This window comes from Mastomys coucha, unplaced genomic scaffold, assembly GCF_008632895.1.
Source record: "Mastomys coucha isolate ucsf_1 unplaced genomic scaffold, UCSF_Mcou_1 pScaffold9, whole genome shotgun sequence".
Classification (NCBI taxonomy): Eukaryota; Metazoa; Chordata; class Mammalia; order Rodentia; family Muridae; genus Mastomys; species Mastomys coucha.
This window is the reverse complement of record NW_022196915.1, coordinates 14,128,373-14,140,697: the sequence shown is the minus strand read 5'-3', so window position 1 is coordinate 14,140,697 and position 12,325 is coordinate 14,128,373. Positions and strand designations below refer to the sequence as shown.

The following is a 12,325-nucleotide window of genomic DNA, read 5'->3' as shown; positions in this document are numbered from 1 at the left end:
AAGGTCAGACAGAAATTTACTCAGGAGGAAGCTGAGGGATGGCAGCAGAGGAAGTTCTGGGCCAGGGAGCTTGCAAACTCCATTCAAGTCGTGAGAAGGAAGACAAGCTCTAGCTGAATCAATGAGACCTTAGAACCCAGCTACACAGAGTAAAAGGGTCCTGTCTCTGAAGAGCCACTCTTGTTCATTCAAGGGAAGGGCTCTCAGAGGTCCTGATTGAGTGTCCTGAGAGATGGTCTCTCTCATCCCTTGCTGCCTATAGATTAACAGTCCTGGAGTTGCTTCTCCAATACTTTGTAATAGGTTTCCAAAGCAAACATGCTTCTCAGACATTTTCTGATCTTTTACTTGACAAGAATGCATGTAGTGTCTCTTGCTTGCGCTGCCTTCTCTGCCACATACCCCACCAATGTCCCTTCCTCAATAATGTCTCTTTGTCCTTCATGGATAATATCCCCTCCTCCAATTTGTACCAGTCACCAGTGTTTTCAGACATTTCCAAATGCCTTCTGGGGGACAAAACTTACCCCCAGTTACACCAAGATAACTTGATCAATGAATGTTGCCAAACCAGTAGGTAGTTCCCAGCCAGCCAAGGAGATGAAATGAGAAGTCAGTTGCTGCTGTGGTCTTTACTTCTTCCTATCCTTGTAAAAGACAAAATGGCCGCAGGTCTCTTTCAAGATGCAGCCAAACGCTAGCTTCACAGAGACAAAGAGAAGAAATGGCCCATGCCAGAATTCTGTTTGTCAGGCTGCCCCAGCTTTTGGCTACAAGCCTACACTCTGCCAAAAACCCCACTTCCCAAACTTTGGAAAATGTTCTCCACAGCTTTCAAAGCCTGACCTTTAAAGCAGATTTATCTGGGGGTGTGTATGTGTGTGAGAGAGAAATTTATAATTTTCTATATTCCTGCAAAGCCAAACTATTTATTGAGTCCACCTGGTAGTGGTGGGAATTTGCACACAGATGCCAATGGAGCACACCCCCCCCCCAAAAAATCACAAGAGCTCCACCTGCAACTAATTATAGAAATTGAACTCTGGCCAGAAGAGAACCCACCCCATCTGTGTTGGCCAATAAAATCACCCTGTTGCTTTTCCCCTGTCAGGGAAGACATGTTGTCCACAAGTGTTATTAGACAATGAATGCTTTGAGGATGATCACCATCATCTATCCTACCTTCCCCTCTCTATGTGTGGTTTCAATAAGGACCTTTGGCATTGAGGGACTGAAAGAATCTACACATTGAAGCAGTCCAGTACATTTTCTTTGTTTGCACTTGCACTATGGAAATCCCACTGCCCAACTAACATGATCCAGCGAGAAAAAGAGAGTCAGGAATCACTTAAATTCCTGCCAAGGTCCACCATACAAATTTTCTTGCCCTTATATGAACCAAATCTTTCCAAAGAAAACCTGAGAATAAAAGTCAGTGAGTCTACTCATGTGGTACACATGCCTGACTCTAGGGCTGACAGCTAGAGATTACTGAGGCAGAAAACAGCTGACATCTGTGACGAAGATGTATAGCTCACTTCAAATCATTCTCTTACATTCTAACAAAAAGGCTCGCTTTGGCACTGTGCCATCTCATCGATCTTGTGAGCCAAAGAAACTCTCACCTATCTATAGAAGACATTAAAACTGCATTTCTGTCTAAACAGATCATCGCCTAAGATTGGATAAAAGACCATCTAGCTTTCCAGAAAACAGGGGGAGAGGGGGATGAAAGACACTAAGTAGCTTCAAGATAGAGGAGAAATAAAAAATGTTGCCTTTGTAAGTTCTGGCATTTTGTGCTGTATGGGATGTTAAACTATATTATCCAGTGCTAAACCCATGTGCCTGCGTAACTTTGGGAAAAACACATGCAAACATATATGCCTCAAGTGGAAACAAAGGAAAAAGCCTTACACAGAGAGGCAGCATGTTATTGAATAGAATGTCCAGTCAGCAGTGACTTACACAGTCAGGGCTTTACTTTTCTTGAGTCACAAGAAATCTGGAGGCAGGCCATAGGGTGGGCCTACTTCTCAGCACTTTCCTTGGTCTGTATTCCATGACTGGAAGATGGCAAACCCAGTCCCAGGAATCACATCAGTACTCAAGAAATGAAGAATTGCATTGTTGGTGACAGCTGTAATGATGGAGGCCATTTGGGGATATTGCAGCAACAGCAGCTTCCTAAGGCAATTAGTTTTAAGATATAAAGTTTCCAGTCAAGGAAGATTGAGAACTTGCTAGGTTAAAATTTTTTAAAGTGCTATTTAATTTCAAGAGCCGGAGCAATATATATCATGACATATGGTATTCCTTGGTTGGGACCATCCTAAGAAAGTACCCCAAACCCAACACACACTTTCATTCTCTCTCAAGTCTGGAGGCTGAGACAGAGGTGTCAGTCCAGCTACTTCCTTCCTTCCAAGGGCCTCCAGGAAAGACAAGATCCAAGCCTCTTTCCTTTGCCTGGCTACAAGGCCACCCTCTCACTGTGTTTGTCTACATCTTCTCTCTGTGCATGTCTGGATCTGTATACAAATGTACCTCCTGATAAAGAACAGTCAAGCTGGGCTAGGGTCCATTCTAAAGACTTCATTTTAAGTTGATTACCTCTACTAAGGTCTTTTCTCCAAATGAGGTCACAGAGTAGTTAGGAATTCAACCTAGAACATATATATCATGAATTTCTATGACAATGTTTCTAGTATGGGTATCTAAAATTTTATTTGACCAGAAAATCCTCTTTGGAAAATAACATTCTCCTGGCCATACTTTGATGGCCATACTCAGGTTTCTACCAGTAGAAAAAAGGGAACCCTGAAGAAGGTACAGGGGTAAGACACATCTATTGGAGTAGTGAATGTATCTGACTTAGCATATTTTCTGTTTCTATAACAAAACACCAGAGACTGAGTATAATATAAAGAAAACTAGGTTTATTTAGTCCATAGTTCTCAAGATCAAAAAGGATGGTGATGGCAACTTCTTGGCTCCTAGCAGTGCTCCATTGCAGCTGGCATGACAGGGCAAGAGTATTTGCCAGAGCCATGAAGGAGCACATGCAGAAAAGATCAAAAGACTGGGTCATTCTGTTGTAACCCGTCTGCTCTCACAGTAACTACTGGAGTCCGATCACTGCAGAGCCAGTCACTCCCATGAGTCCAAATCCAGTCTCTAGAAGCCCAACCCAGTCCTTGAGAAAGCCTTTAATCCATGCATGAGGCTGAAACCCCCATGACCCACTTACCTGTTAGAGGTCCCCGCACCTTCCAACCAGCCCAGTTACATTATGAAACAAGCTTCTAGCACATGGCACATTAACGTTTAGGAGTCTACCTGTATCTAAACCATAACACCATCACATCCCATCTGAAGAGACCCAGCAATCTAGAGCCAAGCCTTCACTGTACAAAGTAATGACAGTTGAGTTTCAGTGTTATCAGACTGTCCTGATGCAGCTGCCTTGCTGCCTTCTCATTAGAATAAATTATATCTCTATCACTCACTCCCAGCTGGTACAGCTCATCAAATCTGGATACTCACAATCAAATGAGAATTTCAGAACAGGGTCAAATGACTCATGTTAAAAGGGACCTGTAGTTACACAAGTAAAATAAACAACATCAATAATAATGAGGAGGAGGGCTAGCTTATAGAATGCTTGGTTAGCATATACAGAGTCATGGATTTATTCCCCAGCACTCCATAAAACTGTCTGAGATAGTGCATCCTTGTAACCCAAGCACTCAGAATGGCCATCCTTACTTATATGGTGATTGCTGGGCTAGCCTGGGATATATGAGACCCTACCTCAAAAAAGAAAGAAAGAAAAATAGAAAAGAAAGCTAACAGAAATGTTACTTTCGCTCAGCTTTTCCAGTTCTGGGCTCTAAATAAGAATTAATAAATGATATGTTGAATTTGGATCAAAAGTACTTATTAATATTGATTTAGAGTCTTAACCTTTCTGTAGTGTTAAGTCAGAAATAGAAATGATCACATAACCATTGCTTAAAAGCTGTACCATTCCCCAGACAGGTTTACTTACACTTCTTGGGTTACAGTTCCCAATGACCTTGTCCCACTTCTTCTCAAGATGAGTAAATATTAAATCTAGTACAGTCTCCTAGTGTGTGATGCTATTTATACTCATGCAGAGCCTTGGCTAGCTACACACAACCTAGGGAATATCTAAAAATTGCTTTTCATATATCTAATTTGGAAAAGAGGTCATTAAAAGTACAAAGTTAATAGTTGTACAAAATTTTCAGGAATATGAAAAGCTAGTAACATCTGTGCACAAAATTGCAAGATCTTACAACATTTCCACTTCTAAGTGCTTCAATCTATCCATCTCTCACTGGGACAAGAAGTGTGTGTTACTCCACCTAGCTTCTTACAAAATTTTTGAAAACACTTTCTCTACAATATATTCTCCCTTTGATCATCACTATAATGAAGATACTAAGACTGGAAAAACTAGCTAGGTGTTGGAGTACACACCTATAATTCAAGCACTCAGAAGGCAGAGGCAGGAGGATCATTGCAAGTTTAAAGCCAATCTGGTCTAAATGTCTCAGGTCAGTTAGGGCTACATAGCAATACTTTGTCTCAAAGGAAGGAAGGAAAGAAGGAAGGGAAGGAGGGAAGGAGGAAGGAAGGGAAGAAAGGAGGAAGGGGGGAGGGAAGGAAGGAAGAGAGAGAAAGAGAGAGGGGGGAAGAGAATAGAAAAACCTACTAATTTTTTTGAGAAACTGAGACACCTGGTTTTCTTACAATAGCATCCAATCCATACACCCCACCAACCCCCACAAAACCCTCTACCCCACCCCTGTCAACATCTAGCACAAAAGACAGGCCATAAAAGACAAAGGAGTTGTCTCAACAACTGAACATTCATTTGCAATATTTTTAAAGATTTTATTTTCATATTTACAAATGGTTTGCCTGAATGTATATATGTGCATCATGTGAATGCCTGGTGCTCATGGAGGCCAAAAAAGGGTGTTAGGAATTGGAACTGGAGCTAAAGACAGTGTGAATCATGTGGTTACTTGGACATCAAACACAGATCCTCTGTAAGAGCAGCCAGTATTCTTAACCACTGAGCCACATGAGCTGTGGACTCAGCCACCCCAAAGAATGGATTTCCCAAAATACAGGTACTCTGGCTTTTATACATAAAGCTAGCCCTGTACCTATGCATTCTTGATTTTAGCTTATACCTATTAAGCTAACCTTGCCCACATGCACTCTGGATTACACCCATTAAGCTAGCCCTGCACACATGCACTCCAGGTTACACACATGACCCCAAACTTCAAGACTGCATCTCTCAGCAGCAGCAAATGTATTTACACCCATGTATCCAGGAGCCTGATCAGCAATACTTTGCACTTAAGAAGTCTATGGCCATCTACCCACTGGCCCCTGAACTTTCTCTAATGTGCAAAGGGAGTCTGGATCTCTTTACATCCAGAGATGAAGTCAGCTTCCATGGACAGAACCAAGAAGACATCAAATCAAAATCAATCTCCTCTATAAAAATGCACCCGAGGGCACATGTCTGTGCTGATTGAGGGGCAATGTTATAAAACGGGATGTCATGGAGAAGCGCACGAGTTTCTTTACCTCTCTTCCGTAATGGGTCTGCCTCCCATTTCTCTACAGTTCAAATTGTTTTAGATTCTACCATCCCTGCAAGAATGACAGTTAAGTGGTTTAAAAAAAAAAAAAAAAAAAAAAAACTCTTAGGAATTTCTGTCCCTTTCTTCCATAGAGAAAAAGGTGCTATCCTTTTCCTTCCCCTACAAAAGGAAGGTGGAGTTAAGTTAGAATAAGTTGTGTTGATCTTGATAGCACTCCCCCAAATGTTAAAGGCTTTGTCCCAAAGGTGATGCTGCTGAGAGATGATAGGGCCCTCTAAGAGGTCCTCAGGTCATTGAAGCCAGGTCCTTAAAGGGGATTGCAAAACCCCAGGTGAGCAGTTTGCCCACCCACAGGCTACACTAGTGTCATCCACCGTGTCCATCAGAGGCCCAGATCAACAGCTCCACTCAATCACTGGAACTCCTCAAAACATGAGGCAAAATAAACCTTTTCTCCTCCCAAGTCAAGGAGAGATTAGAAACTGCATCAAAACTACTTCTGGGGAAAATAAATTCCTAATTAAGGAAGCGAAACCAAATTCTTTACCATTCAATTGGAACTTGTCAAACATGACCAGCAGTTCTCAATCTGTGGGTTGTGACCCCTTTGGCAAACCTCTATCTTCAAAACTACTGACATGACAACTCATAACAAGCAAAATCACAGTGATGAAGTAGGAAATTTTAGGGTTGGGAGTCATCATACCATGAGGAGCTGTAATAAAGGGTCGGAGCATTAGGAAGGTTGGGAAACACTGTATTATACTAACATTCTCTCAGCTCAGTGCTTTCATTGCAGGAGCACAACAAAGTTAAAAGCCAGAACGATGTTCTACTCATAACGCATGGCTCATTATACGCCCCCAAGAGATGGCTACTGGCTATGGCAGCAGTAAGGTGGGAACGGCAATAGATTGTTCCCCAAACTGTACTTCCTCTACGTTCATATTTCTCAATTGTTTGTTTGTTTGTCCCTTTTGGTTTCTTTGACACCTGTAACTGAGGCTGGCGTTGAACTTACTCCTTGGCCCAGAGCAACTTGTAACTCTTGAGCTTCCTGCCTCCCCCTCCCAAGTGCTAGGAATTGAGGTATTTGCCACCTTGTCTGACCAGCCTCACTTTTATGACAAACCTGAAAACCTACAGACACAGTTACTAACCCATGCCTATGTCTTCTGTCTCTCCAGGGAAAAGATGACACACACCCTCACACACATACTTCCTTCAGCTGTATCAACCCTCGTCCAGAGAATTAAGGAGTCAATGTGTCATCTTCGGGAATCTCTTGCCTTGGAATAGCAATTCTCAAAGCCAGGCACCCAGATGCAGAAAGCCCGGGTCCAGGGTCACTACATAGAATTATCACTTGACTTGCTTCATACTTTATAGAATAAGAAATAAAAAGCAGGGGCCAGTTGTGGTAGCACACACCTTTAATCCCAGAACTCAGGAATCAGGCAGGTGGTTCTCTGAGTTCAAAGCCAGTCTGATCGGTCTGGTCAACATGGTGAATTCTAGGCCAGCTAAAAGTTACAAAGTGAGATGCTGGAAAGAAAGGAAGAAAAGGAGGCAGGGGACGGGAGGATCTAGGTGTTAAGTCACTGAGATTTGAAATCTACTGACAATCCAGAGGAGCCTACCTTATCCTGAGCAAGAGGGATACATGTATCTGGAATAAAAGGGTTTCCACACACACAAAAAGTTAATGTTTTATTCTTTACCTTGGAATAGCACAGATCAGGAGTTTTAAAATGTTTTTTTACTAAAAACAAACAAACAAAAAAGAATGTCATTAAAATTAACCTTGTTGTATTTCTTTTACTTTGTCTCCTCCATATATTTTTGTGACTATCAAAGAAGACACGTAACCCAGTGACACGGTAGCATACTGCAATTTACAAATAAATAAATTTACATGAGTAAATGAGGATTGGTGCTCAAACATAAATTCAGTGACACAAGCGGAGGATGAAAGTCATCTGAGAGCTGACAGAGCAGAGGCCACCCCTCAAGCTTCCTAGCACTGCTTTCATCACTGCTGAACCGCTCTAACTACTTAAAAGGAAAGCTACAGAGAGGAGATAAACAAGATAGAGCAGGCGGAACGTTAGAGTAACAAGTTCATGAGGAGTTCACAAGCAGGCAAATCAGAACACAGCAGAAACTGTGTGGAGAACATTAATTTGATTCAAGGGAAAAGAGTTTTCTGTTCCAAATGAAAACAATCCCATTTTCCACATCTAAGAACCAGCACAGGCTCTGCCAGACAGAGATAAGGTGATGGCTGGTAACTCAAGCAAAGCCAATGAGAATTAGATCTTTGTCGTGAATGCAATCACAGGTGCTTAGCTCCAAAGCACTTGTAGTCAGAGAATCCGATGGGAGGGTCAGCAGCTGACCCCCACCAAAAGGTAGAGTGTAACAGAGGCTAACAGCAAGACCTGTCAAATTCAGCCAGGCTGGGATTAGCCCATATTTCTAGCAGAGACTGAAACGCTTCCTGGAAGTTCATGAGCCAAATGGCCCAGCACCTCTGCACACCCTTAGCTCTCCCTCTGCACCCCCTTAGCTCTCCCTCACCTCCAGGAAGAGACTGCGATTTAAGCATGGGTACATCTGATTCAAGAGCACTTGTGAAGTGTGTAAGATGGGCCTCAGATCACTGAAGACAGACAGTGGACGGGCTGGGCTGAGAGGGCAAGCTAGCAGTGGGGAGGATGAGGAATGAATGTGGCAAGGGAAACCTCTGCTATGTGCACGGAGACCAAGGATGGAGCAGGTAGCTCAGATGTGGAAGGAGGTGGTACAAGACAAGACTGGCCCAGGTCTTCCAGTAGAAGGTGCTGTAGGCTCAGTTAAGGATGTATGTGTGCTGCCTTCTGGAGACAATGAGCTAATGGGGGGGCCTGTAAGAAGAGGAGCAGCCATATTCAGGAAGACTCTGAGAAGCTAATCTCACTAATTTTTCTATAATATAGAAGATGGGTCAAAGATGAATCTACTTTGCACACAGTAGATTAATACTGAATGGATAAAGGCTAAAGACCAAGTTAAGATGAGCTGGGTTTCCCTTGCATGGTCTGAAACCCATTCATCCCAGTCCTGGTCCTTACTGTTGAGTTTGCTACTTTAGAGAACTACTTGCTCTAACCAACAATGCTGGTTCAACAGCAGGAAAAATAAACAGACAATAAAAATTCACCACTCAAGTTTTAATGTGAAGTGTTTACTCTCGCAGAGATTAGCATTTTCATCTTCTATGCTGAGGGAGGAACATCTGAACTGCTGTTGCAAATGCTGAAAAAGAGAACAAAATTAACCACATACAAAAGTTGGCCATGAGGATGGCTCTCCTCCCCAAGTCTGCAACTAGGTGGAAAAGCTACCAGAACAAGGAAACCAATCAATATGGCACAGTACTTCTGTGTTCTGCTGTGGCACCAAGCAAAACATTACACTTTAACCTTCTGTGTGGTACCCAACCTCCTTAGTACATACAGTAAATCTGGAGCCATCTGCAAAGCCTGAGAACACTGGAACAGCTCAGAACCTACCTGGTTTTCTTCGTGAGAAACCCTCATCTGTTCCTTGAGGACAGACATGCGGGCTGCCTCCTCTTTCCTCAAGACTCTCTCCTTCTTAAGCTCGGGACTCCAGAAAGTCTTGATGCTATTCATGGAAGACCCCAGTTTGCTGTCCTTAATGTCAAGCTCCTTGCGTAGGAGGTCATTCTCTCTCTGCAGTTCTTTGAGCTGGGCTTGAAGATCCAACATCGTGCTGTCTCTTACCTGCCTCAACATGGAGGGTACCTGGTGGTGGTGGTGGTGGGATGAGCCGCTCAGCCCTCCATGTTGATCTGTATATGAAAGGACATCTGTGTGGGAAAGTCCAGCAGAAGCAATATTGGGACTACTCCCCATGGCTGTGACCCGGCCTCCATACACAGCTCGATTTGTGGCCCTGCCCAGAGTCATGGTTCCCTTTGGGTAAGTTGTTGATGCCACCCCTTCATGGTCACTCAAGTACATGGGACCAGATGTAGCATAGGCTGCATTAAGGGACTGGATATTCTCCATAGACAGAGTCTTGCCTGTCCCTCCCCCGCCCCCACTGCTTGTTCTTCGGTGGCCCAGACGAGGAGACCTTGGCAAGCGAGGTGATCTGGAAGGGCTGCCTTCCAGATTGCTGATTGTTCTTGCACTCCCGTACATTTTTCTTCTGTGATGTGGTGCTACTGAAGAGAAGAAAGGCTAGGCAACGTGAGGGCTTACGCCAATGTTTTCTTCACTGACTAGAATTTTCACCACATTCTTTGTATAGCCTGTACCAGGAAATGACTCCACTCAGAGATCTGCAAAATGATAAAATGGATAATTAAAAACAAACTTCTTTAGAATTCTAACTACCATTGCACTGCATCTTAAATATATGTATTAGTAGAAGTAGTAACATGCCCTCCTAGAAAACACAAGGTCCTGGGTTCAATTGCCAGCATTGAAAAAAAGCCCAGATAGATAGATAGATAGATAGATAGATAGATAGATAGATAGATAGAGAGATAGAGAGATAGAGAGATAGAGAGATAGAGGTAGATAGATAGATAGATAAATAGATAGATAGATAGAATGAATGAATGAAAGGTAAATAGAAATGAATAATGGTAAGTGAGGAACAAAATGATAAATGGATGATAGATGAGACAGACAGACAGACAGATGATAGATGATAGGCAAGCAGACAGACAGATGATAGAAGATAGATAGATAGATAGATAGATAGATAGATAGATAGATAGATAGATAGATGAAGTGGTATCCATATATTTGTAATAATATTAAACATTTATTACTACAAGTAAACATTTAAAATAAATCTTCCTACCCTGCCCCCAAAGTCAAAAGTTATCAAAGGCAAAAATGAAATTCTTTTTCCTCAGGAAAATGAAATTCTCCCTCTTGTCATGTACTAAGTATGGCTAGGAAATTCAAAATTTCACCATCTAGACAATAAAAATAAAGTAAAATAAAATAACCCATCTTTAGGGACATGGCCCTCAAATCCAAATGCTTAACAAGGACTCTGAGAAACGGCTTCTGTCTAATAGCTGCTGTGTGCGCTGTTCTTTCTCCTTCTGTGCCCTTTAGAAATCAGTGTCTACCACAGACCTCCTTTCCACTGCACCCAGCACAACCCTCTAGATAGTTTCCCACCGTTCAGCTGGCATTAACACAACCTTTGGAGCCCATTGGCCATCTCAGAGCTTGAAACAAGAGGCGTTTCAACCAGCACAGCAACTGTAGATATGGCCAGACTCGCAAAGCTATTACCAGGAAAAACACCAGTCCTTCCTGTCTCTTCCCATGCCATCCATCTTCCTGGCTAGTCATTTGAGAATTCTTTTCCATATTAGTTGACCTTAATCTTCATATGAACCTCTTCCCACACATACAGAAATGGCACAGGGGAAAAGTACAGTAGATTAGGGCTTCTGGTCCCCTACAGTCCTAAAGACAAGTAAGAGAGGCTCTCCATCATGGTGAGTCAAGTACCTCAGGACATTTTCTGTGCAGCTTGAGTCATAGAGTTGCAATTATTACTTCAAGACTGGAACTCTAATGGTCTTAATGGGTGCCTCGTGGCCTCCTGCTCTCAGGAGAGCTGCAGTGTGCTTTGCTTCCCTGCAGCTTGGCAATAGGAAGACAGAGTCTAGAGAGTGGCAAACTGAGGCTGGAATCTCCACTCTAACACAGAACAGAGAGTGCCTTAGGCAAATATTAAAAACTGCCATGAGCTTTTATTCTTCAACAGACAAAATAAACACCATCTAACTAATTACACTCTAAACAAGATGCTATCTACAAAATACCTTACTGCTACCTGACATAGAACAGTCAGTAAAGAGCTTTTGTAAGAATAAATGGATAGACTGCTTTTGTTTAGTGTCTCAATGAGACTGAAACATTAAAAGCATTGACACATGCTAAAGGCAACTTTTATTTTCATCTGCCTATCATATATCTCTCCTCCCATCTCTACACACTCTTTCTAGAAATACAGTCTCTATTTTCCTTAAATGAGCTGTTTCTGAATGCATGCTTGCAGTTCACAGGACTAGATGAGGCTGGCTCCCACTACTCCATCCTGGATGGGACCAAGGTGAGAATAGAACCCATGTCTGTCCAATCATTTTGCTCCATTCCAGGCATGATAAGTAGTTCAAGGAATGGTACATGACTTTCACTGGTCCAAAAAGACTCCATCCCAGAGGCCCTTGGCCCTGTGAAGGTTCTATGCCCCACTGTAGGGGAATGCCAGGGCCAGGAAGTAGGAGAAGGTAAGTTAGTGAGTGGGGGTTGGGGGGAAACAGGGAACAGGGTTTTTTTTCCTGGAGGGGAAACTGGGAAAGGAGATAACATATGACATGTAAATAAAGAAAATATCTAATAAAAAAGAAAAAATAGTTTATCTTGATAGAAAATAGATCTTCTAAAATCAACTCCTAATCAAAATCTCATTTTTTTGAAACTTACAGATGCAATATAAGTTGAGTCTTTGTGCTTTAACTCTTATAAACAAGGCCTCCCATCCAGATTATGATAGTTTTCTTGAAATGGAAAAGTGCAATATAATTTTTTTCCTGGTATTGATATGTAATAAAAAGATCTCTACTAAAA

The 12,325-nt window shown here is 42.4% G+C and overlaps 1 protein-coding gene across 19 annotated transcripts in view; it reads right to left on the bottom strand.

The window, feature by feature from the left end:
- Nucleotides 1-12,325, bottom strand: part of Erc2 (ELKS/RAB6-interacting/CAST family member 2) — an 865,869-nt gene that overhangs the window by 821,039 nt on the left and 32,505 nt on the right. For all 19 annotated transcript variants that reach the window (XR_004116280.1, XR_004116279.1, XR_004116282.1 and 16 more), the window contains one exon: nucleotides 9,206-10,002. Coding sequence is in view for 13 of the 19 variants with exons in the window: in XM_031362063.1 (XP_031217923.1) it covers nucleotides 9,206-9,862 (657 nt within the window). In the remaining 6 variants the exon portion in view is untranslated. The remainder of the gene's footprint in view (nucleotides 1-9,205; nucleotides 10,003-12,325) is intronic.